This window comes from Amia ocellicauda, chromosome 2 (assembly GCF_036373705.1).
Source record: "Amia ocellicauda isolate fAmiCal2 chromosome 2, fAmiCal2.hap1, whole genome shotgun sequence".
Lineage (NCBI taxonomy): Eukaryota > Metazoa > Chordata > Actinopteri > Amiiformes > Amiidae > Amia > Amia ocellicauda.
Window position 1 is genome coordinate 20,093,257 of NC_089851.1, and position 27,083 is coordinate 20,120,339.

The window sequence follows — 27,083 nt, forward strand, 5'->3', positions numbered from 1 at the left end:
ACTGTGGGAGATCTCTTCATTTGGACTTCAGGACCAGAGCAGTTTACTAATATCCTCTCCCTGCCAAATAGGGCCGTTCATCAAGTGAAGATATTAACCACACGAGCCTCCAGCAGCTCACTTACTTGAATGGAGATCCTTTATTAAAAATAAATAAAAAAGGATTAGGACTACTCAAATGTTATTTTGTTTTTGAGGATAATTTAATCATAAAAGTGGTGCTTATAGCAATTCATGATAGAAATAATTATAATCATAATGACCACAAAAATCACCCAACCATTTGATTAAAAATCAGATACTTCTCTCTGCTAGAAGCACACAGTATTTTGCTGTGTTTGGGGAAGTGATGATGAGCCCCCAAAACTTGTATGTGCTTGGTGCTTTCATATGCACATACATGGCTGCTGACTTCATTTTTTCCACACTTCTAACAACTTAGATAAACCTCCCCCAAAGCAGCTACCTAGCTTCCGATTGAGGGGGGGGGGTTATTTGAAAAGATACCGCAGCTTGTGTGTTGACTCCCACCTGCCTCATTGTTCATTGTTTGTGTGCTGTTGGAGGGAAAGCACAATCTGAACCAATCTGGTAGGGTTGGTTCTCACATTGGTGGACCAGTTCTGTCTCAGGTTCAGGTTGACCCTACTACACCAAGATCCACTGTTCTCTCAAAGAGCTCATTGCCAAGAGCTATAACTCTGCAATTCCCTTTCACCTGCCTTGCAGCTGGCGTGGCAGTGTTACCTAGAGCAGCTGCACAGCCCGCGCCCGGGTCTTGCCCATTGACAGCAGTGCAGTCCCCTGTGCAGACCTGCAATACGCTCTCCCTGGGGGCTTTCATGTGTTCTCCATCGCTACCTGTATCACTGCGCATCTCCTGTTACACACAGCAGATGTCAGTCCTGTTTCGCAGTTGTTTAATTCACGATATTGCTTTGGATAATTCACACCCCTTACACCAGTGACACCTGATAACACGTAATCAGGGACACTACGTCTGCACTACTGATGGAGAATTGTCTTCACTTTAAAAATATACATACAGTGAGGGAAAAAAGTATTTGATCCCCTGCTGATTTTGTACGTTTGCCCACTGACAAAGAAATGATCAGTCTATAATTTTAATGGTAGGTGTATTTTAACAGTGAGAGACAGAATAACAACAAAAAAATCCAGAAAAACGCATTTCAAAAAAGTTATACATTGATTTGCATGTTAATGAGGGAAATAAGTATTTGACCCCTTCCACTTAGTACTTGGAGGCAAAACCCTTGTTGGCAATCACAGAGGTCAGACGTGTCTTGTAGCTGGCCACCAGGTTTGCACACATCTCAGGAGGGATTTTGTCCCACTCCTCTTTGCAGATCCTCTCCAAGTCATTAAGGTTTCGAGGCTGACGTTTGGCAACTTGAACCTTCAGCTCCCTCCACAGATTTTCTATGGGATTAAGGTCTGGAGACTGGCTAGGCCACTCCAGGACCTTAATGTGCTTCTTCTTGAGCCACTCCTTTGTTGCCTTGGCTGTGTGTTTTGGGTCATTGTCATGCTGGAATACCCATCCACGACCCATTTTCAATGCGCTGGCTGAGGGAAGGAGGTTCTCACCCAAGATTTGACGGTACATGGCCCCGTCCATCGTCCCTTTGATGCGGTGCAGTTGTCCTGTCCCCTTAGCAGAAAAACACCCCCAAAGCATAATGTTTCCACCTCCATGTTTGACGGTGGGGATGGTGTTCTTGGGGTCATTCCTCCTCCTCCAAACACGGCGAGTTGAGTTGATGCCAAAGAGCTCGATTTTGGTCTCATCTGACCACAACACTTTCACCCAGTTCTCCTCCGAATCATTCAGATGTTCATTGGCAAACTTCAGACGGGCCTGTACATGTGCTTTCTTGAGCAGGGGGACCTTGCGGGCGCTGCAGGATTTCAGTCCTTCACGGCGTAGTGCGTTACCAATTGTTTTCTTGGTGACTATGGTACCAGCTGCCTTGAGATCATTTACAAGATCCTCCCGTGTAGATCTGGGCTGATTCCTCACCGTTCTCATGATCATTGAAACTCCACGAGGTGAGATCTTGCATGGAGCCCCAGACCGAGGGAGACTGACAGTTATTTTGTGTTTCTTCCATTTGCGAATAATCGCACCAACTGTTGTCACCTTCTCACCAAGCTGCTTGGCGATGGTCTTGTAGCCCATTCCAGCCTTGTGTAGCTCTACAATCTTGTCCCTGACATCCTTGGACAGCTCTTTGGTCTTGGCCATGGTGGAGAGTTTGGAATCTGATTGATTGATTGCTTCTGTGGACAGGTGTCTTTTATACAGGTAACGAGCCGAGATTAGGAGCAATCCCTTTACGAGAGTGCTCCTAATCTCAGTTCATTACCTGTATAAAAGACACCTGGGAGCCAGAAATCTTGCTGATTGATAGGGGATCAAATACTTATTTCCCTCATTAACATGCAAATCAATTTATAACATTTTTGAAATGCGTTTTTCTGGATTTTTTTGTTGTTATTCTGTCTCTCACTGTTAAAATACACCTACCATTAAAATTATAGTCCGATCATTTCTTTGTCAGTGGGCAAACGTACAAAATCAGCAGGGGATCAAAAACTTTTTTCCCTCACTGTATATCAAAATACTTCTAAACAAGTCAATGCTCCTAATGTAATGTTCTATATTAAAGAATATGAGACCTGGATAATAAAGTAGCTACGTTCAATGGGAACTAGAAACATTTAGCATCTCATCGAAGTAAAAACATCCACCTGTGTTATATCCACAAGTATCTGACAGTACTATAGGACTTACAGTATGTGTGAAAGTGCAATGCATCCAAACAGGGTTCAGCTTTGGAAACATCAGCTGTAAGGAATACTGACCTAGTTAGGCTGTCAAGACTGCAGTCCCGAGTGTTTAAATTTCCCGCCAGAAGTGCCACGGCCCTGTGTTTGCAGGGTGCTTGCCAGATGATTCTCCTGTCACAACTATAATTGACTGCCATCTGCTGTCTGGCACTCACAAAGGCTGGCAGTGTGAGAGGCCGGGGGTCCGGGGGGGCTGGGCCGAGCGGGCTCTCTCACACCACATGCTGGCTCCACACAGCCCTCATGCTGCACAGCGCTGCCCACATTTGTAAACCCGAGCCTTTCTGAACCCTGAAAGGCCTTGCTTGTCAGCGGCAGCTCCCAGCTTATGCACACTGGCAGGGCTCTTTAGGAAAGTCAAGCTGTCTCTTTGTACAAGAAGCCCATTTTACATGACGCTTAGTGGAACACTGTAATCAGCTCCCGCAGTGAAATAAATCACTTCCATTCATAATTTCCAGGACTTACTGTACATTAATGTGTTGCATTCAAACCATTCAAATTTTAAAATAATATATTATTATTAACAATAAAAAATGAATGCATTTCTGAACACAGTTAGCATTGGCTCTGAAATAAGATGGCCTTTTTTTTGTGTCAAATTTGGAACATATTGTCCACACACTGTTACTTATAGAGCCTACATTCATATTTTTGTTTTATTCTAATACCTAACAAAAAGTGGGACTATATTTTTAAAACCTTCAGTAGAGACCTTGGCAAACCTTACCCGTCATACAGAATGCCAAAAGGTTGACACTGAACAAGACTAGATTCAGAATGTGCTGAGTGGATTGTGAAGTACGAGTCTCTTGCTAAAATGTCAAGCGGATAGGAAAAAAATAAGCACAATGTTTTTTTGCATTGGCGTCTAATCTTTCAGACACACTGGTATGTTTTCTTTTCCCAGGCAAGCTTAGATTGTTTTTCTTCTTGGCACAGCCTTGACTTATCCTACGTGATAAATGACCTCCAGATATATATATACACATATATCATAGCTGTCTCAATGAGTTACAGGTGGGATTATAAGTCCTTGGGTCACCTGTGAAGCTCCCTCACCAGGGGACAGTTTCACATTGCTGTTAAACTGTTGGAAACAAACTGATAAGTCATCTGGCACAGTTAATTTCCATAATTGGAGATACACCTCTGCAAACTGACATTGTGGAGCGTTGCCACAGCTGTAAGTCAATGCACTGTTTAAATGTTTAACTGTTAAAAATAAAAATAAAAAAACAAATGGTCTATCTTTGGCTGAGGAAACCAGCAGAAAATGGTTCCCCGGGTTGAAGACATGGATGTAAAGCAGTGTACATAGTGTGACGCCATGACAGGACAGCGCATGATTCAGCGCACATGTGCTTTGTGTGATTGTATTGCCTTTCAGAAGCAGAAGGCATGTTGATCGGGCAGTGTGTCCCTCCATTCAGAATCAATTGAGTGCATGTGACTGTAAAACTAACAGACTTACAGAACAATGAAGCCAAAAGGCATTATTTCACGCTCGAGTGGGTGCCTTTACCCCGAGCAGATGACCTGTGGAGGGCCCTCTGTGCGGGAGGAGGGCTGGTGACCCCGAAAGCGGAGAGCCTGGGCTAAGAGAATACCCCCCCCAGTCAGGAGGAGAGGAGGTCAGGCCGCAGACACAGCCCTCGACACTGAGGACCGCCCAGGACAGCACATCTGATCCAGAGCACTGGGGCTCTGAAAACAATCGGCTCTGAATAGATCTAATCCAGATACAGTGCCTTGCAAAAGTATTCACCCCCCTTGGCGTTTTCCCTATTTTGTTGCATTTACAACCTGTAATTTAAATGGATTTTTATTTTGATTTAATGTAATGGACATACACAAAATAGTCCAAATTGATTAAGTGAAATGAAAAAAAATAACTTGTTTTTAAAAATTATAAAAAATAATAAACAGCAAAGTGGTGCATGCATACGTATTCACTCCCTTTGCTATGAAGCCCCTAAATAAGATGTGGTGCAACCAATTACCTTCAGAAGTCACATAATTAGTTAAATAAAGTCCACCTGTGTGCAATCAAAGTGTCACATGATCTGTCACATGATCTCAGTATATATACACCTGTTCTGAAAGGCCCCGGAGTCTGCAACACCATCAAGCAAGCGGCACCAGCAAGCAAGCAAGCAAGCAAGCAAGCAAGCAAGCAAGCAAGCAAGCAAGCAAGCAAGCAAGCAAGCAAGCAAGCAAGCAAGCAAGCAAGCAGCACCATGAAGACCAAGGAGCGCCCCAAACAGTTCAGGGACAAAGTTGTTGGAGAAGTACAGATCAGGGTTGGGTTATAAAAAAAATATCCAAAACTTTGAACATCCCACGGAGCAACATTAAATCCATTATTAAAAAATGGAAAGAATATGGCACCACAACAAACCTGCCAAGAGAGGGCCGCCCACCAAAACTCACGGACCAGGCAAGGAGGGCATTAATCAGAGAGGCAACAAAGAGACCAAAGATAACCCTGAAGGAGCTGCAAAGCTCCACAGCAGAGATTCAACACACAAGCTGCGGTATCTTTTCAAATAACCCCCTCCCCAATCGGAGTGTCTGTCCATAGGGCCACTTTAAGCCGTTCACTCCACAGAGCTGGGTTTACAGAAGAGTGGCCAAAAAAAAGCCATTGCTTCAAGAAAAAATGAGCAAACACATTTGCTGTTTGCCAAAACGCATGTGGGAGACTCCCCAAACATATGGAAGAAGATACTTTTTGCTATTTGGCCATCAAGGAAAACGCTATGTCTGGCGCAAACCCAACACCTCTCATCACAGCATGGTGGTGGCAGCATCATGCTGTGGGGATGTTTTTCATCGACAGGGGCTGGGAAACTGGTCAGAATTGAAGGAATGATGGATGGCGCTAAATACAGGGAAATTTTTTAGGGAAATCTGTTTGTCTTCCAGAGATTTGAGACTGGGACGGAGGTTCACCTTCCAGCAGGACAATGACCCTAAGCGTACTGCTTAAGCAACACTCGAGTGGTTTAAGGGGAAACATTTCAATGTCTTGGAATGGCCTAGTCAAAGCCCAGACCTCAGTCCAATTGAGAATCTGTGGTATGACTTAATGATTGCTGTACACCAGCAGAACCCATCCAACTCAAAGGAGCCGGAGCAGTTTTGCCTTGAAGAATGGGCAAACATCCCAGTGGCTGTAATTGCTGCAAAAGATGGCTCTACAAAGTACTGACTTTGGGGGGGTGAACAGTTATGCATGCTCATGTTTTCTGTTTTTTTTTTTTGTCTTATTTCTTGTTTGTTTCCCAATAAAAAATATTTTGCATCTTCAAAGTGGTAGGCATGTTGTGTGAATCAAATGATACAAACCCCCAAAAAATCAATTTTAATTCCAAGTTGTAAGGCAACAAAATAGGAAAAATGCCAAGGGGGTGAATACTTTCGCAAGGCACTGTACTATTCCCAACACTGGAGATTAATCATACTAAATGACTGACATACATTAATCTAGAGACGCACATGTCACTGCTCACATTTCACCACGTGAAGAGAGGCCAAATGCAGGTGTGCAAATTCTCAATAATCAATAATCCAGAGGAAATGGAGGATGCACAACACTGCCTGGGAAGAATTACCAAACAAAATCAAACCGTGCCTTAAAAATAACTACAATTTTTAAACAATGCATTTGTTTTTCCATAATCAGCCAAAAAGCATATGAATTTAGTGTGTTAAAATTGCAGTGTGAATGTTTCAGTCACCAGCTACAACTATCAGGTTGACATACACTCACCTAAAGGATTATTAGGAACACCTGTTCAATTTCTCATTAATGCAATTATCTAAACAACCAATCACATGGCAGTTGCTTCAATGCATTTAGGGCTGTGGTCCTGGTCAAGACAATCTCCTGAACTCCAAACTGAATGTCTGAATGGGAAAGAAAGGTGATTTAAGCAATTTTGAGCGTGGCATGGTTGTTGGTGCCAGACGGGCCGGTCTGAGTATTTCACAATCTGCTCAGTTACTGGGATTTTCACGCACAACCATTTCTAGGGTTTACAAAGAATGGTGTGAAAAGGGAAAAACATCCAGTATGCGGCAGTCCTGTGGGCGAAAATGCCTTGTTGATGCTAGAGGTCGGAGGAGAATGGGCCGACTGATTCAAGCTGATAGAAGAGAAACTTTGACTGAAATAACCACTCGTTACAACCGAGGTATGCAGCAAAGCATTTGTGAAGCCACAACACGTACAACCTTGAGGCGGATGGGCTACAACAGCAGAAGACCCCACCGGGTACCACTCATCTCCACTACAAATAGGAAAAAGAGGCTACAATTTGCACAAGCTCACCAAAATTGGACAGTTGAAGACTGGAAAAATGTTGCCTGGTCTGATGAGTCTCGATTTCTGTTGAGCCATTCAGATGGTAGAGTCAGAATTTGGCATGAACAGAATGAGAACATGGATCCATCATGCCTTGTTACCACTGTGCAGGCTGGTGGTGGTGGTGTAATGGTGTGGGGGATGTTTTCTTGGCACACTTTAGGCCCCTTAGTGCCAATTGGGCATCGTTTAAATGCCACGGCCTACCTGAGCATTGTTTCTGACCATGTCCATCCCTTTATGACCACCATGTACCCATCCTCTGATGGCTACTTCCAGCAGGATAATGCACCATGTCACAAAGGTCGAATCATTTCAAATTGGTTTCTTGAACATGACAACGAGTTCACTGTACTAAACTGGCCCCCACAGTCACCAGATCTCAACCCAATAGAGCATCTTTGGGATGTGGTGGAACGGCAGCTTCGTGCCCTGGATGTGCATCCCACAAATCTCCATCAACTGCAAGATGCTATCCTATCAATATGGGCCAACATTTCTAAAGAATGCTTTCAGCACCTTGTTGAATCAATGCCACGTAGAATTAAGGCAGTTCTGAAGGCGAAAGGGGGTCAAACACAGTATTAGTATGGTGTTCCTAATAATCCTTTAGGTGAGTGTATAGAGATGATAATATTATAGAAGAGGGGAGAGCAGAAACATTACAATTAAGCAAGAACCAATGAATGGATGCAATAATTGATGTATTAGAGCTGATTGCTTGCTGAGATTGGACTTCATGGCTGCCAAGCCTAGAAGTTAAGATGAAAATTATCTGATAAAGCTGAACTAACTCTTCAGTGGGAGAAAGAGGATTCCATTTTAATTTTATTTCTTGCGGTAATGACATGGCAAGTACTTCCCACCATTAAATGTCACGGTCAACTTTCATTTTAAGCCAACCAAGAATCACATTTAGAGAGTTTTAATGACAAAGTAAAAGCATTTATTTTCTGACCAAAAAACAGCATATTAGTTTCTCATTATGTTAAACCAGTTTAGTAACATTTTCAGTGAGGCATATGAACAAATTCAATCTTGAAAGTTATAACAAAGGTATCTGGTATAACTTTTTAATGGATTTTTTGTGATTTTAATGATCCCCTTGGCCTTTTCAATGTGTTTGATGTAAAACAAAGCACACAGATGCACTTGCGATTTGTTGCATACAGCATTTTATTGTTTAATATGAAGTACATGCATTACAGAGGCAGTCTGTATAGGTTCTATGGCACTGGTGGATATAAGGCATGTGTAACAATCCTTCGGCAGTACAGAATAATAGGATTTTTGAAATACTTGAACAAAAATAATGCGAGTGTTGCATCTGCAACATGAAATACATTGTAAGAAGTCAGCTGTCTGTTCCTACAGATTATAACTGCTACATGTACTTACTTCCCTTAAAACCTAAAATTAGGCGATGGGGTATTAAAGCACAAAATGTTAAAAATGCAACTTAAAGTGATCTAAAGACAAAACAAAAATATTACAATCTTCCACGCAAAAGCAAAATAGACAAAAAACAAACACAAGACCTTTAGCTGTCACCCAAGTTTCAATCGATATCCACATTTGAATATTTTAACGGATTGTGATTGGGTTAGATGATTCAGTTTCCCTCATCCTCTGGAATATAATGTCGCAAACCATTCACAGGCTTTGTCTGTGAGTTTCTATGGTTACCTCCCTAGTACGCTAGTGTGTACACTTATGGAGTCTTACAGTCACAAATGTTAAATATTAAACAAAAAAAAATTAGCAGTAAGCAGAAAACAGAATGGGTCTCCATCTCAAACACAGAGGGGCCTTTTGAACCCTAGGGTGTCACTGCCAGCAGCTCCTGCACTGCTGATGAATAGCTTAAGAAGTTGTAAATACATTCCTAAAAATGTAAAAAAAAATATATAAAAACAAATACTGCGTTATTTGTATGTGTTTAAATGTGGAATCCAGAAAATAGATAAAACACTAAGTCTGGGAATTTTCAAAGATCTACTCAATTATTACATCTTTTTTTTTAACCATCAAAGCGTTCACAGCCCCAGTATGGAAAACCAGACATACCGCACAGTTACCTAAAGTTTTGTTTTGCTTTACATGGCGTACCTGTAACTGAAGACCATGAGTGTCAGATCTGGTGTAAACTGGCAGAGGAGTACAACCTCTTTGTTTCCATCCTATAGATTTGCTTTCGATTGTATATGCAGTGCATCATGTGCTCTCTCTTTCCATCTCTCAGTAGCAGCAAGCATACCCTGCTATTATTCACAGCAGCACACCTCAGAGAATGGGAGGAAGAGTCAATATCAAATTGCTCATATACATATGACAGTATTCGTTTTTTTTCTTTTAAATGTCAGTGTTGTTTTTCATGCACACAATTATATCCAGCCAACATCACCAGCTAATAATTACAAAAAAAGACTGTATCAAAAGCAAAAACAGAAATTTATATTCAAACAATAAAAGTGCAAATTGCCTACATTTAGACTTCTGAAGCCGAATGCTGCTACCTGTACAGAATAAATGGGATTTAGATCCGAGAACTTGGGGGAAAAAAAACTTCAGATCATTTTGCTACATCTTGGAAGTAAACAAATATCCACACTACAGGTAAACAATCATTTTTGTACAGTGAGAACTGATCGGTGAAAATTTGGTGGCAGTGATTTGATTTGATTTTGTTACATTGCATGTCAGCTATGTAGAGATTTTACACATAGGTTGCCAAATAATGTGACTCAGTTTTAATGAAAAACAATCACGAAAAACGTCAAAATAAATAATTAAACATTTAATAAATAAAACCTACAGCCCTACACAATCAAGAAATCCAACTTCGCTATACACCTGCTCCTGTCAAATACCATGGAAGTGCAGCTAGGTAATTTGCAGCTGGTGCAATATTAGCCATAAAGGTTAAAATTTTACAGTCTGGAAAGAAGTGACAGGGTGTTGCTGCAACCAGGTTGCCAACTCAGGTAGGATATCTTTACAGGAAACAGCAGAAAGACTTCGAGATGTCTAATATACATAAATATACACATTTGAGCTTTAGAGCAGAAAATAAATTAGACAAAGGTACCTTCCCAATTTACAACGTTTCTCTGTGGTTACACGCTGTACAATACATTCAATAAACGTCTCTGTATGAGACTCCTAAAAGAAATACTGTGAAGGAGAACAAACTTCTTTGCATCGAGTTGATACAATCACATTTCAAGTGCTATCCTGTTGCTCCTAAACATTTTACTAGTTCCTTTTCCTTTCCTCAGCATACCGAGACCAGTAGTGCAATGTTAACAGTGCTTTTCCTTTCCTTAAGACTCTGTATCAGCTGTTATAAGTTATTTTTAAACAGGCAATTATATAGAAGCAGAAACAATATAACCCTTATGCAAGCGGTTTCATTAAGATATAACATAGTGCTTTACAATTTGTTGTCTTTACAATTCAAATGGCAGTTGTAATATATTTCAATTTGTTCGAGATGTTCGCTGTAGGCAGAACATTTCCAAAATTAGGATGTCTGTACAAGCAAAGAAATCAGCATAACCTCTGTGCACCTCTCGAGCCTCAATCGATTTCAGAATTAGTATAGTACCTGTACACTCTCCTAGATAGTCGATAAAGTAGGTTCTGTTATGAGGAGGACGGCATATACAAAAAACCTGACAATTTTGTTCTAGGCAAACTGGCATCTCTGGATCGGTTTAATTTCAGAAAATAATATAACTTCTCTCCTAAAATAATGTAGGAAAAAGCACAGGAAATTAAAAATAATAACAAAAATCTTATAACCAAGAGCTGAAGAGGAATGCACTTCTGTCAAAATAATAAAAATGTATTTGCTGCTGCTTGCTTAAATGAACAGCCATGGTCTAATACATTCTGTTACAGATGGGCCATCATTAGATCTTTAGTTTCCTAAAACAAAAACTGTCTAGAGTGTTAAATCTTCCTTCGAGTGCCGTGTTACGTCTGTACTATTGCTCAGGCTAATTCACTCTGTAGTGTAGCGGTGGTCAGTCTGCCAGTGCTGGCCAGGCTGAGCTGGGAATCAGAGCACCAGCGCTCTGGAAGTGCAGCCGCTGGTGTACGAGTTGAGATACTTCCTGGCTTGTTCTGTCATGATGAGCTGGTCCTCAGTCTTTCCGTACACCACAGTTTCCCATTCGCTGTTCATCTGTTGAGAGCGTGAAAAACAAGTCACCATGCAATTTTCTTTCCGGTGTCTGCAGAAATTAATAAACAGACGAATAAACTGAGGGTGACGGCGATGACCACAAGGGACAACAATGAACCAGAGCACTGTCCAAGTCATTCAGCAGAAATCCTGTCAGATATTGCCCTAAGAGAATGAGTGGCTAGAAGGATGTCAAGTCTCAAAGCCTCAAAAAAAGTCTTCAATGCACTTTATCCTAAGATCTGGTAATATTTCCACAGCAACAAGGAGAAACTTGCGAATGAAGGATTTACCTGCATGGGAGTGTCGAATCTTAAATTCCTGTGTGCAGGAAGGCTCTCCTTTTTCACGGATGGGCTGAAAGTTGCGGCCGGAGTGCACGGTTCTTCCTTCACCACCACGCCAGGGGAATCTTCTCGGTTGTCCTTCTCCAATAAGGGGGTCATCAGCAGGGAGCTGGTGAGGAGGTCCTCGGCCTGGAGGTGGGAGAGAGAGGATGTGCTTACACTCCCAGACACAGACGAATGGAGACTTCCGTGAAAGGCACCTCGTTCGTTTCTTTATCCTCTTACTTTGTTTGGTGTCGGAGGCCAATTGAAATTTAACTAACAATCTAGCGTAACACCGCCATTTGCTCTCACAGCTCAACTAAAGCATTACGAAGTGCATTAATACAATCGGTACAAAATACAAAACACATACATCCTAGTGCAATGAGCTATCAAGTGCAGACATGATACAGTGCTAAAGAGAGGGAAAGGCAAAGGAAAAGTCGCAAGTAACACACATACATGTCACACTGGGTTGCTAAAGGTTAAGACAGAGGTAAATTAAAAACAACACAAACACACAAAGAGACACAGCTGAACTTACCTGTGCATTAGAAACTTGTTCTTGGGGGAATAACTGAACATGAAGGTCATCTTTTCCCCAGGAATCCAAAACGAGGGACTTTCTTACTTTCCTGGCTGGAGCATTGTGCTGGGATTTAAAAAAAAAAGTGTTTATGAGAGACAACAAAAGATTAAAGGTTTACTGGTACACTACTAAATCTACAAGTTATGTTGCCTCAAACACCAAGGATGGCAAGTTAAGGGGAATTACAGATTACCTCATGTCTCCAAGCTCTGAATTCGGGCTCCAGTTCATCCCGGGTAAATATGTCTGTCCCCATCTCTTCTTTCATCACCTCTCTAATGTCCTCCTCAAGGAAGGCCAGAGGCTGAGGCTGAAACATACCAGAAGCACAGACATGGTCAGAAACCCACGAGAGCAGAGGGAACACAAAACGTGTCTCTAATTTTCAAGGTTTCAAGGTTTATACAAACTTACCACCATTTTCAAAGGCCCATACATCTTCTCTTGGGCAGCCAGTGCATTCTTAAAGGGTGTTGGGGTTCTTGGAGTGGGACCCAAAAGAGATTTTCGAATTTTAGGGGTCCTGAACCTGTGGAGAGGTGGCCATTAAAACTAGACAATATATATATATATATATATATATATATATATATATATATATATATATATTTAATGAAGGCCAATTCATAGTTTGTAAGATTTTGCCAGGATTTAACCACCAGGAAATGGCCAACCTACCCTGCATTTTCTTTCTGATGCTTAGGGGTCATTTCCTTCTGCAGTGGAGTGGTGAGACACTTCTGTCCACACACAGGCGTGGATGTAAGTGCTGGGTTGTCAAGATTTAAATTTTCATTCCCCGAAATGTTGAAGAACTATTCAAGGGTAAAAAACAAAATAAAAGACAAAGTAAGAAAATGTAATGATCGCCGTTGTAGCAGAGTAACAATTCTCATTTAAGTCCATCATAATCTAGTTTTAAACAAAATATTCAGAAACTCCTGCCAAGCAGCTGTTTTCAAATCCTGAAGACCGTATACTTGCATCTAACCTGTGAGGGGGAGAAGGGCAGTGCTTTGACAGGAGTGTTTTTGGGGGAAGCGCTGCTTGTATCCAAGAAGGTGGGAGCAGCGTTGCTTTCGCTGGCGGGAGAGTGGTCCCCTCTATCCCTCCTCTTCTTCCTGAGGATGGAGGGAGGCGTGCTGAACTTGGCCACGATGGGTGAGGTTAAGGGAATGAGCTCCCTATGGCTGGTAGTGCTGCAGTTTTTGCTTATGTCAGATATGGCAGTGGCGTTGAACTGGAAGCCTACATGCCCCAGGTCGCCCTCCTGGCTGTGTGTAAAGGAAGTGCTGCGTTTCATCGGTGAGACGACTTCGGAGAGGCTGAAGCTGGCCATTTCACTCCAGGCCACGGGATCCTGTTAGGGAAAGCAAACACACTTAGTTACTTACGCTAAAGGTGTAGTGAGCAAAATGATAAAATGTGTCATTCCCGATTTCTGTAATGGCTCAGGCGGGAGTAGCACAACAAAAGCCTCACCGAGTCTATAAGCTCCAGCGTTTCAGCGAACTCTGGAATTGTCTGTAAGGATGACAGGACGGCACTGGCTTCCACAGCGAGGAACTTGCTGGGAGACACTTGTGAGGAGGCTGCCGGCCTGGGAGTCTCCTCAGCTCGACCGAAGTCCAGGCTCTGGTCATCCATGCTGCTCATGGTGGAGTTGGTCATACCCTCATCAGTCATGCTGCTAGACCAGCTCGAGTGCCTTTCAGTCTGCTGCCAACAGGAGGGAAATCAGAAAGTCAAAGGTGAGTACCAACGCATGGACTTCAAACCTTGGTGCCCAGAGTTTGAATCCATGTCAGGCCACAAAGCAAACAAGCTGTGTGGCTGAGGAAAGGGTGAAGGGCTGAGAAGATGGGAGCTCAGGTCAGGATCAAAACGTCCTCACCAGGCACCCAGACACAGGAACCGGATATGGGAATGAACATGGAATTGTAACTGCAGCCACAGTTACAAATAACTCTGGGATGAAACAAACTAAGCCTACTATTCCATGTCCGGAATTGGGTTCAAATCGGGAACAGTCAAAGCAGCCCTCAGTCATTCACTATAATCGATGCCTCTGATATGATTTTGGAACTTCAAAGGGGGTTTTTATTCCTCACACATCTAAGACGACAGCAGCAATGCTCAAGACGTGGTGCTGACTCAAAAAGGCGCCATTTTCATTTGGCTGAATAAGTGCGCAATTTCTCAGTTTAACGGATTAAATTAAGATGGAATCTGAAGTGAAGAAGTTCATTTATTTCTCCTATTTCATGCTTGGAAACCGATTCAGTCAGAACAGGACTTCGGTGCAGCACGGCCCCAAAGTAGATACCAAAAGGAGCTTGCCCGGTCCCTATTGGTACAGGCCTAATCCACAAACACACTGTGCATTCCTGCTGCTGTGCAAAACAAGCAGTTAATGACCGTTCACTGCAAAATCGCCAGGAAGCTGTTAGCGGGACTACGAAGCAGAGCTAACAGGAGCTGGATGAGTGGGTGAGATGGAAATGAGGAGACTAAGCGGTCTAAGGGGCTGTGGGCGCGCACACACAATGTCCTTACACATGAGGCTCCCTTTCTTCTGACTTCATTCTCAGCTGACATAAGCAGCAGCTCAAGTTCCTTAATTCTTTGTTCCTTATCAGGATCATCATGGCATGGCTGCTGCAATAAATACGTGGAACAAGACAGGAAAGGAAAGGATGGGAAGGGAAAGGAAGAGAGACGGGGAAACATTTGGTTTACTTGACACGTTGTTATTGAAGATACAATGCAGAGAGCTGGCCGCATCCAAGTTTTCAGAGATGCATCGAAGGAAGGGATGGGAGAGAACAGACTGAACATCTCTGACTGCCAGCGTTATGCTTGTGTAAAACCCTAGATGCTTGAGAAAGCTGTGCGACTCTTCTTCGTTTACCTTTCCACTCAATAAAACAAATGAATGACTCCCAGACGTTCACAGACAAGTGTTAAACTCTCTCTTGTTTAAGTGACCTTGCTGCATAACTAAATTTAGTCCTATTTCTGCTTCATTTGAGATCTAGGAAGTGTGTTAAACAATACAAACATGAAATCTGGGAGGAACTGCCAGATTTGAAAACGTGTCCTTTAATGCGACAAACAAATAAAAAAACAATGGTGAACAAAACAATGATTGTGCAATGGCAGGAACATACCAGGGGTTACAGCATAACTATCTCATCTGCATTAAGGCAGAGCAGGTGTTACTAACTCAGTTAATGCATTAAACTGTGAATAAACTTATTAACATGAGTAAACGATATTAAGTTGATGTCAATAAAGCATTAAGTGGGCTCAAAGGTATTAATATATTTTTGTGGAATGTGGGTCTCTTGAAAAACCAATGGTGAAGAAGAGTTAGCCTATTTAGGGCATTCCAAATTAGTAGACAGCAGCTTTCAAAGGCTGCATAACAGCATGGGAACACGTTTTACCATTTTTTTCATATACGCCTCAACACACTGAAGCTTGAAAAGGCTTCAAACATTTTTAGATTGTGATGCATCAATGAGAACTCAGATAAAGACCCAATTAGAATACCCAAGGGCAGAGGTTCAATACAGGTTGTTAAAACACACAAACACACACACACACAAAGGAAAACAAAAAACAGAAAGACTGGTCAATTTTTGATACCCACAAGAAGCAAAGATTAAAATGACAAAGAAGAGTAAGTAGCCACAGAAAAGACCGGCCCAGGAAGCACACAACAGCCTGCAGAAAGCTACTTACGGACTCAAAGGCCTCAGCCACTTCTTCCACACATCTCACATCTGCAGAGCTGAAGGAGTACCCGGCAATCTTTCACAAAACAAAAAGCACATGGGCAGGGTGAGCTGGACAGACATTGCAGCTCTAAGCGGCTTCTGCATATGCTTTTACAAAGGCAGGCAGCAGAACCTCCATCGTCACCATATCAGTGAGATCTGCTTGTGGTGTGAAGTTCAGGATTAATTAATGTCATTAATCAATGAGAATGTTTACCTGTGCAGGGAAAGTCATGACAAACTGATTGTGGGTTTGCAGTGATTCCATATTGGTGTAGGGTTTGGGGCGTCTCTTGGCTGCTTGCTTGGACTTGTACATAGACCCCTCCTGGAGATACCCTTCATGCTCCACCTTCCTCCTCATTGTCGAGTTCCAATGGTTCTTGATTGAGTTGTCTGTCCTATAGTCAGCACCAATAGAGATGGTCAATTTAAGATTGTGATGTTTGTTTGCTTTTAAATCAGGCTTTAAATCACTTGTCAACACATTTAAAAAACATAAGTTCTTTGTTTTTCACGTTAAGTTTTTCATGGAAACTAAGATCTAACAAGACTATAGGATTACAACATCATCATTTACAATTTTGAGAAAATAAATGAAAAACTCTACATTGGGCTACCTGGCTGTACTGGGGAACTCTATATGCTCCCATGAAACTGGATTCTTCTGTTGGAAATTATATTCGATATAGCCCCAAATCAACAGTGTCTCACAGTAACATGAAAGTGCAGCACACCTGCCAGGTAAGAGTTTGGAAATTTCTGCCCAGCGGTTTCCTAGGCGTTGGTGGGCTTCGAAGATGATGCGGTCCTCCTCTTCAGTCCAGGAGGACTTCTTGACCTCTGGGTTGAGGTGGTTGTGCCATCTCTCCCTGCACTGCTTCCCAATCCTCCCCTGCAGGTGCTTGGCAATAACAGACCAGCGCTTGGGACCATACTTATGCACCAACTCGATGACCTGGACAGGGACAAACACACGAGGGTTTACAGGAAGCCTAAACACGTGCTCATCAGAGTTCTGATTTTTGATTGGTCTCTGAAATTGTCAATCCTAATGACTCTTGATTGATTTTTACGGAGTCTGTGACTAATTGTATATGGCTTGGTCCGTAAAAATAAATCAATAAAACATATTGATGAGTAGTAAAAGTCTTACGAATAATTAATCATATGTCATCTGTTTACTACCAAAAAGTGCCTGGCTAGATTGTAAGATCAGAGAGCAGTTTCTCAAGAGTGAGATACAATTCCTGACATTCCTTCAGCCTGTATGTAATGCAGTCAGTTCGAAGGAATGCACTGTTCCCGCATTGGGAGATTGCACTGAGTGCTTCGCCAGTGTGCAAGACTGTCCAGAAAGGCGTTGTGCTAAAGATGGCAGGCATAGACAGCCTTCTGTGTCCTTGAACGCAGAGCTGAGGCAGGTAGGCGAGCCCTAGCCTGCACAGTTTATGCAATACATCTAAATACAGGGGGAAGAGAATGTGCTACAGAAACCTCAGCTGGAAAAATATGAGGCAAAACAATACTGAACTTCAAAAGGTCATACTGAAACCCGCATATAACCGAGAGAAACTGGGGCAGCCAAACCACACACACAAAAAAGACCCTCACTGGATATCACCAAAACACATATTTGGTGTGCAGACTCATTTTCCTTTCATCATCATTGTGTGTGCAAAAGACAATGAAAATGAATAAAGAGGCAGCTAAGTGATGACACGTGTAGGAAGCAGTCTGCTCCCTTGGCCCTCAATGGCTACAAGGGCACGGTGTGGAGTGTTAGAAAAGCTTTGTCTCCAGGCCGAGTTTACGCCCCAGTTCCCATTACCCTCTGATCCTCTTCCTTTGTCCAGGGCCCTTTCACCAGCTCTGGGTTGAGCACCTTCTGCCACCGGTGCTGACACTGACCATCTGTTCTCTTCTGTCAGAGCAAAACAAAAAAAAGACACGTCAGAGCACCTGGGACCCGCCAGCACAGCCCACAATTGCACGTTTCTTCTCATTTTAAACAATGAGTGACCCAATTCAGTAACAAGCAACAGGTCTTGCTGCTGAGGAGTTAAGAACCAGCCGCAGGATCAATGACTGGCCAGACAGCAGACACGATCTGTGTCGATTTAGTGCCTTGGTACTGTAACCTCATCTCATGTTCTTATTATTGGATACTATGTTAGCACTTCCATGTAGATATGTCATTATTTGCTTTTACTGGAGATACTTGTATCAAAGGAGAGTGCATTACAAAATGAGCTGTATGTTCATGGTTATTAAACTATTTATTCACAGAAAATACCAACAAAGGTCTCAGTGCATTTAGGCTTATTTTATAAAGTATGTATAGATATCTTTACAAGAAAGCACCACCATTGAAAAAACCTTTACATAACATGTGCTCTGTGAGCTCATCCAGTGAGTCATATATTCCAGCATGGGCAGTGTGCAAGGACTTAATCAGAGGTAGTGGTGTATAGGACATGTAAAATAGTACTTACAGGAAAATATTTCACGATCAAACCCCAAGCTTCTGTCCCATGTTGTTCGACTAGTTTTTTGAGTTTCTCATCCTTAAAATGCACAAGACAGAAAGAAAATCAACAATTATCCCCTTAAGAAACACAGAGCAGAATTATTTGAATGAAATAAATTAACCAGGCACTTCCCCCACCAATCCCTCAGGGAAGACTATTGGCAAATTAAGAAATGGCTGCACTTTGGGGGTATCAGGAAATTAAGGTCTAGAACTACTGCCGTTCAAAAGAGCCAGGCCAAGCAATCATATTTTCAGGAAATATAATTCAGTGGGATGTTCACATATCCTTAGGGCACTTTCACACCTACTGCACTTGTTTTCAGTTTGAGTTCGGTTTCACACCAGGAAAATTTAAGTTGAACTTGGATTTCTTTTAAAGTGATGAGTGAAGGGATTCTAAGTGAATAGGAAGGCGCTGGTTTTCACATTTAAAAATGTGGTGCGAATCGTCACCATCAGAGGTTTCACATATTCATTTTAACCTTCCCCTTCCTCCCCTAAAACATTAGCCTACATTGCAATGTGAATTACCTCTTCCCGAGTCCACTTGACCTTGTTGATCAGCTTCTTGGAGTTCTTCATGTCGCTTGGACTGTTTTCAGTATCTACGTAGAGCATATCCTCTTCCTCATCCTCACTTTCAGAAGAAAATAAATCACAGGAATAAGCCTCAGACACAAATGCATTTGGCTACCAATAATTACCAATTTCAAAGGCCACAAAACATCTTATAGGCAAAGACTGGGTACTTTACAAGGGCAAGTACCTAAAACCCTCTCTGTATCTGTCCTTAAAAGTACATTAAACAGTAAATTAATCAGTCCCTAATTTTTCATTCCAATTTAAAATGTGCAAAGGGTATTTTTTTTGTTTAGTTTAGATACTATCATTATTTACAAGTGGTTAAGATACAATCAATGACGGAAATACAAGCATAAAGTACTGCACACACCCCATACCAGTAAATAATCACTTAATACAAGTTTTGGTTTTAAAGCAAAGAACAAAATCTACAATTTAGAATAGCCTATTTGTAGAAGTAAAAGCTTCACAAGTATCAGATTTGTATCTTCCTTTAGTTTTCTTCCAGACTACAAGAAAGCACCACCATAAATAAAAACCCTAAATCCATCATTATCACTAATTAACACTGAATGTTTAAAATAATGAGGAAATCTGAAATGGCAAAATGTGTCTGACAGGAAACAGCACATGATTCAAAGAGACTTAAATAACTTTAAATCAGACACCAGACAATTTTAGTCAACTGACGTTTGAGCTCAATTATATAAATTATATGTTACACTCTATTAAATCAGCCCTTAAATGTGAGTCACTGCTTCTATGCATTAAATTCTATGGTCACTTCAAAATAAATAAAAACCCCAAACACCTTTCTGAGTGTTTTCAATATTTGGCACGGTTTTCCCCCAACAGTAAAGCCTGTCTGAGTGTCATAGTCAGTCTCCAGGAATGCCCTGTTTCCAGGCAACAGTTCCCTAAGTGCTTTGTCGGCAGATCTGGAGAAAAAATAGGCGTTGTCGCAGTGACCCTAAAAAACAACCTAAACAACAAGTTATGTTTATTATTTTTAATAGAAAAACAGGGGATCTGATTAAAAGGAATTTAAACGTGTTTATTATCTCAGCATATAATTTGTTCTTTATACAGAACTGACAGTGTTGCCTCGGGAATTAATTTCTGTAAGCAACCTGTGTTTTAGCTTTTCTTATTAATATAAATACAGGATACAGGATACACCATTGCTGCATTCTTGTGTATTGGTCTACTGTGAAATCACTATAAAAATCTTTAGTAACACCTAGAAAAATAAGCCCACATCATATAACTCTGGGAAACCCTGGCCTGGTTAGGAAGTCTGGGGAATATTCCAATATTTACTATTTCTCAACAGAGGATTCAACCACTATAATTTAAAGGAGTCAGGTATGACAAAAATGAAATGAACCCCAATATAAGATGAGCCAATTTACTGTATTCTGGACAACAGAGCCAAGTCACCAAAATCTCCATCTTCTGTTACTCATTGCTTTCAGGTCTTGGCTCTGACACCGCAATACTTTCACTGTTACTCACTTAATGAACAACCTTATGAGATTAAATGTGAATAACACCCACTACTGATAGTTCAGAAAGTATCAACTTTGACCAACATTTTGATTCACCACATCTCTAAAGCTGCTTAGAGTTAAGAACTAAAACCTTTTCCCTGCAAACTGGGCATTCAGTACCTATATAGCAAGCTGCATTCATTTCTGAAATGTTGTTGTGGTCACTCACAACTCAAACAGTATAAATTCAAGATAAGCATTTTAGCTAGAGATGTATTTATTTGTTAAGGCAACCTAACCCATTTTTTCACTGCCAGAATGATATTGCAGCTATGGCTTTCCTTCAAATATAAAAATCTAGAATTAACATCTGTTAAAAATAAAAATAAATACAAAATAAAAAGCAGTTGGGAAATGAAAGGGCTAAGATCTTCCCTGTGATGCCTAACTTTGCTGGCTTCTGATAAAAGAATTAGAAAGGCACTGGATCAGACTGATCAAATTACAGGATAAATCTCTTTCCAAAGAGGAACAAGAAGAAAGAAAGAAGAAGGAAAAAAAACTGTTTCCAAATTAATTTCCAGCAGTAATGCCCTGCTTTTTAACCAATCACAGGCATTGAAGGATTTAAAAATTGGGGAAAAAATAAAGAAAAACAAAGGCAAAGTAAGTTGTTGCAGAAGCCATAGCAAGGGTGCTCTATTAGGTCAGAAGACTGAACCTCAGAATACAAACTGAAAGGGTTATTCACTATCCTGTAAAACACTGAAGTCCTGAAAACCTGTGTTCAGGTGCAGGATGTCAACTGAAACAAGGATCAAGGTCTCAACAAACATTAACCACAGAGAGGGCAAACAATTTTGAGGAAAAATGCTGCCCCATCTTCAATCTGTTGGTAATTTTTTGCAAGACTAACTTTTGTCATGGAATGTTACACAACTTAACTCTGAAATGAATAAAAGCGTGCCATTTCGAACTGCTTTTATCTCTGGGAACAGGGCACCTTCTGCATTCCTGGATTGGTTCAACTTTTTAAAAGAGATTGCGGATTCTTGTAAACTACATCACATTTATACCACACAATCTGGTTGAATAGGTCTAGACTGATGAACACTCGACCACCCTCTCATGCACTGTAAAAACATGCTATCCTGAATGTAGCACATTTGTGGGCACCACTAGGGAGAGAGAGAACAATGCCCACACTCAAATCTATACCTGTTCCTCCTAAGGGTGTAACTCCAGCATTTTTCAGACCACAAAGCAAACAGAACTGATAGCTGTTTAACAGAATAAAACTGTGTATTTTAAATGCATATTTTGAAAAAAGAACAAATATATATATATATGTATATATATATATATATATATATATATATATATATATATATATATATATGATTAATTATTGATTAATATTATCAATATTGATTTGGGAAGGTGCCCAATTCATAAACAAATTAAAAATGTGAACAAAACAACAGCACAAAAGCTATCCTCTTACAGAATATACTTACAGACATGTTTCTACAAATAAAAGCATTTTGTTTAAACATAAAGAAGGTTCAGGTGAAAGGGCGGGGGGGGGGACAACAGAAACATGTGAATGTTCAGAATTCAGGCGGGAAACTAATCTGGCATATTGCTCAGAGCTAACTAGCACGTGCGTACAACACACGTTGATGAGTAATTCCCTCCGATAATAGTTAATAAAAAAATTAAAACAAGAGAAAAAAGCCCGGGGGCATTCATCTGATTAGGTTATTGTAAAGAGAGGCCATTGTGATTTAGGACGCAGGAAGGTCTGTATGCAAGCTGTCAGAACAAGGGGTTTAATGAGGCCCCTGAAGTGGGCAGGAGCTGTCCCCAGCACACTGACACAGAATGACACCACAGGCTGCTCTTCTGCTCCACTAGCCCTGCTCACGCACAACAACACAAGATGCTCATCTTGCTGATGACGCCCCATTAAGTAGGCCTAGTTGACGCTATGCTCTGGTACAATGGTTTCGCTTAGAGGGTGGGTCACACATGAACGGACAAACGATATCGTGTTCACGTTTGTTTATTTAGAAAGAAAAGTCTGTCAAGTCTCTGTCAAAAATCAATCAATCAATCAATCAATAAAAACTCATCAACTGTCAGTAGTTCCAGAATAGGGCCTATATTGCATGTTGTGTTGCAAAACATTAATAATTTAATGTGGTGCTTTTAAAATAGAGTGATTAAGTACTTTGAAGCAGAAAGCTAAGCATCTATAATAGAGTGTATATTTTCAACAGGCCTCTTCATCATATTTTTCCTCAAACTGCAAATATAAATAACAGAAGCTGCCAAAAAGGGTTTGTACATTTATCCAAGATTCCATCGATTTATATACCTTTTTATTACAAATCTGCACATTGGACCCATTCTTATGTGCAATACAGTATAACACTTACAAACAGCTGCTACAAATATAGTTTGGCTTTGGCCATAATAGGTTTGTTTCCGGTTTTCTTATTACATTGCCAATGTCCTGAAGCACTGCACTGTACCAAGTCTTATTTCTCCCATCCATTAATTTCAATTCATTCTGCTTCAACAACATGGTAAAGGAGGCTCTTGCCTTCCAGACCGTTTCAGATCAGACCTATACGTTTCTTAGTTCCTCGTTATGTTACATGAATCTTCAGTGTGGCTAAAAATGCCAAATTATTACTATTATTAGGTCAACGCCCTAATCCAGGGCAATTTACAGTTTGCACGAGAATTACTTCAAAGCGTTTCAAAAGTGCAGTAACACAATCAAATTCACAAAGAAAGGTTTTCTTGAAGAGACGTCCACCCCATAAAAAAACTAAAGAATAAACATCTTTGTGGGTTAAAGAAACACACAAAGTAAAATCTATGTTAAAGCAAATCCATTATGAGATTATGTGGAGTGCGGAAACAAAAATGTGAAACCTCTTAGCTGTTTAACCACATTCCACATCCTAAAGCAGATAGACCAGTTAAGAAAACAAAATCAAAAGGAAAATATTCTCTCTCTCTAAAAATGGATTAGCTGAAGGAAAAACAACTAAATATCCCCTCCATCTGATCCTGGGAAGAGTATGCCACTTGAAGTTGCCTAACAAGCACATGAAGTCGCAGAGTACTAAATTACAAATAATATACTGGCCTGTAATAGTAATTCCAAGTATGCTCCTTCAGAAAGAAGTCACTACTATGAACCCATAAACTGTATCTAATGTGAAGCAGCTACTACAGTTTCTACACAGACTAATGCAGCAGGGCAGGTTCTTAAAACAAATAGCCTTTGGGACCTGACCCAACTGCCTCCAGTGTGCAGAGAGACAAGAGAGATCAAATACATTTTAATTCAGCCATGGAAGCAATAATGTGAAAACTGAATGCATATTACAGGTGAATCAGAACAAACTACCATGGGCATGTTATTGAAGCAGGTCCTCTCAAATCTTTTAAGAAACAGCTTGGCATTATTTGTGTATGAATGTATATTATAATGTGGTTATTACTGCATTACTCATCAAGGAAAACAGGACAAATGTTTAGCTATGAATAACAGTATTGCTTAAACAGTTCATCCACTAAGTTATAAGTTTATTATAATATAGCATAATATGATCTATCAAAAAGGAAACTGAGGTGAGTTAAATACAATAGTAAATAAACAAACTGATGGTTTCTGTAGGCATGCTAAATGTCAAGCTAATGCACATCGGACCACAGCGCGTCTTGGGAGTTAACTTATGAACTTATGAATGTAGTCATGTCAAATGCTGCAAGTTGTATACATGTAACAGATTCAAAACATATTGTGCGAGGTCTGATCCAATTTATTCACGAAAGATAATCGACAAGGGTGAAGTGGAATTCCCCTTGGCTGCATATTGTGTTGGCTTTGAAAACTACTAATACTAAATACTAATTTAACGGACAAGATTATTATAATGATTGCAGATTTTTTTTTTTCCTTAGGCAGCTAGTAATTCACAACCGCCAAATAATAATATTGCATTATTCATGTATTCTTCTATACGGTTGGATGTGCCATTTGGAAATTAAAACAGAAGTTATTGAAATGAACCTGCAAACTGGAAAAGTTCCCAAAAAGTGCTCTTGGCTGCGCATCAAGTAAAAGGCGCAATAAATTGTAAAGCCAATGATAATGCAGAAACTATGCAAATACTTACACAGAAAACAAAATATTAGTTTCCCACTTCCAAGAGTATATATGGTGTTCAGTGTAGGGGGGGGGGTCTCTTTGATGATCTAGTCCCTACGTTTTTACGTATTCAATACTTAAAATCAGTTAAAAGTAGATGCAAACACCTTATAGCAGACTACAGCATGCTATACGAATAGGCTGAAAGGTTTTAAAGATATCAAAGGTGTCAAAAAGAAGAATAAGGCGACCTGACAGCAGTCGGAGCTGCTCTGTTGCCGCCGCAGCTGTCAGTCTGGCAGCAGGTGCTGATGTGGCAATGCTGACGGTCGGCAGAAACTTTTTTTTTTTACAGTTACTGAAGATTTACAACAATTATTTCACCCCAAATGTTAATCTACACTCAAACGATCACCTCTGCAGCTCACGCCAGGCCTATTTCACTCCACCCTGTGCTGCGGTTATTACAACAGGTCAAAGAGAAAGTCCTCATATAACACGTGATTGTGTACGAAACCGAAACTCTGTCAGAAGAAATACAGATATGCATAATCGCAATGGTTGTTTACTTCAGCGTGATTGAATGCAAGTGTCCCTAAACACATTAGGATCCTATCTGGCAACTCCTGGATTCAGGTCTGCAGCTCCTGCACAAAAAGGACGAGGTGGAGGACGAGGTCGGGGAGCAGATCGTCCCGTCCTCCACAACGTGGGCGAATCGGCGACTCACCTGCGCGACCTCCCGCTGGCCATGGCGAGCCTGTGATGAGACGCAGCTAATAAATGGACAGTCCGCTGCTTTCAGATCAGATTAGGTCAGGATCCGCGAATACTGCTGTTCAAAATAACTGTCAAATCCAGTCGCTGTCACTGCAGCCTAGCCATCGCTGAAGGAGCGTTAAAACAACACACACAGGGTGACATTTCTGTTACTGTACTGGAAATGTGTCGCTACTTAGACGGATTTCAATACGACTGAAATCAGGACTTATTCTGGGTGCAGCCCGCGTCCGCACTGGGGCACTGAATTACGCATATTTTCTCTGGTTTTAACCCGCCTCGATGACGGCTCGCCCTGCCTTCCTGGACTGCACACTGATCTTATTTTCGTACTTCGGATTTTTTTTGTGCATCCCGCCGATTCTCGCGCCCAGCCTCCTTCTGGAAGAGGGTTTGAATCTGCGCATGCGGTGTGGGCGCTGATTGGCCGGAGGCGGGGGAGCGTGATATGGGCGGGGCTGGAATGGATCCGCGAAGGATTGTGGGAATTGCAGTTCATTTAAAGTGCAGGCCCCAGTGTAAGCCAGTTGCAGCGTTGACGAATATACTGGTTGCTGATTTCCAAAAAAAACAAACGTTAAGCACAATGGTGCTGCACAAGGACATGTTCATCATTTGATGGCAATGCATTCAATTGTTGTATTTTACTCGAGCGGATATTTCATATACGTTAAAACGTTTATTTTCCTTTATGCTCGGATTTCTTTTTTAAATTTTAATTACCGTATTGGTGGAAAAAAAAAAGCCTATGAGGATACTGTGAATATATTTAACGCTCCTTGAAAATTTGGGACACGAATAACGTTATTGAAACAGACCTATAATTCAGAGAGTAAACAGTGCTGAGAATATGCCCTAAAAAGGGTTTAATGGTAACATTCGAGCTCTCCAGCAAACCATAATCTGTCTTCTGATGATCTAATACTATTGTCTTGCATGTGGGAAGAAAAATAATGAAAATCCTGGCTCCAATGCACTTCATTGCCGTACACCCAATGCTTTAAAGTGACGTGCTGCTTCCCCCTAGTGTGCATGCTGATTTTTGTTTTGTTTCTCTATGCAGACTCTATGCACTAAGCTTACTAATCGAGTAAATACTTAATTTGAATATAATGAAACTGCTCTATTCGCGTGTGCTTAGAAAGAGAGGCCCTGTTATGACAGAATGACTTACACAGAACACATTTTGAAAGAATCCAAGTTTGACCTGAAGTATTGTTATAAAGATTTTATCTTGAAACATTTCAAACATGGGGCATCTACTCACCTAAATGATTATTAGGAACACCTGTTCAATTTCTCATTAATGCAATTATCTAACCAACCAATCACATGGCAGTTGCTTCAATGCATTTAGGGGTGTGGTCCTGGTCAAGACAATCTCCTGAACTCCAAACT

General features: G+C 41.0%; 1 protein-coding gene across 3 annotated transcripts; it reads right to left on the reverse strand.

Annotated features, from left to right (window-relative positions):
• Positions 1 to 8,398: 8,398 nt before the first annotated feature.
• mybl1 (v-myb avian myeloblastosis viral oncogene homolog-like 1) lies at positions 8,399 to 26,044 on the reverse strand. 3 transcript variants are annotated; one of them, XM_066720597.1, is made up of 16 exons: positions 25,636 to 26,044; positions 19,194 to 19,299; positions 18,625 to 18,696; positions 17,961 to 18,053; positions 16,867 to 17,087; positions 16,347 to 16,530; positions 16,095 to 16,163; positions 14,904 to 15,005; positions 13,830 to 14,066; positions 13,339 to 13,707; positions 13,026 to 13,162; positions 12,762 to 12,876; positions 12,541 to 12,657; positions 12,303 to 12,410; positions 11,723 to 11,905; positions 8,399 to 11,429 (listed from the first exon to the last, which is right to left on the reverse strand). In XM_066720597.1, exons 1-16 carry the CDS (start codon positions 25,656 to 25,658, stop codon positions 11,304 to 11,306), a joined length of 2,262 nt encoding a protein of 753 aa, XP_066576694.1. In that variant the 5' UTR covers positions 25,659 to 26,044; the 3' UTR covers positions 8,399 to 11,303. The 3 variants fall into 3 exon arrangements, with proteins under 3 accessions (XP_066576694.1, XP_066576711.1, XP_066576703.1); XM_066720614.1 differs by lacking the exon at positions 14,904 to 15,005 and having other exon boundaries at positions 13,830 to 14,063; XM_066720606.1 differs by lacking the exon at positions 14,904 to 15,005.
• Positions 26,045 to 27,083: the final 1,039 nt, after the last annotated feature.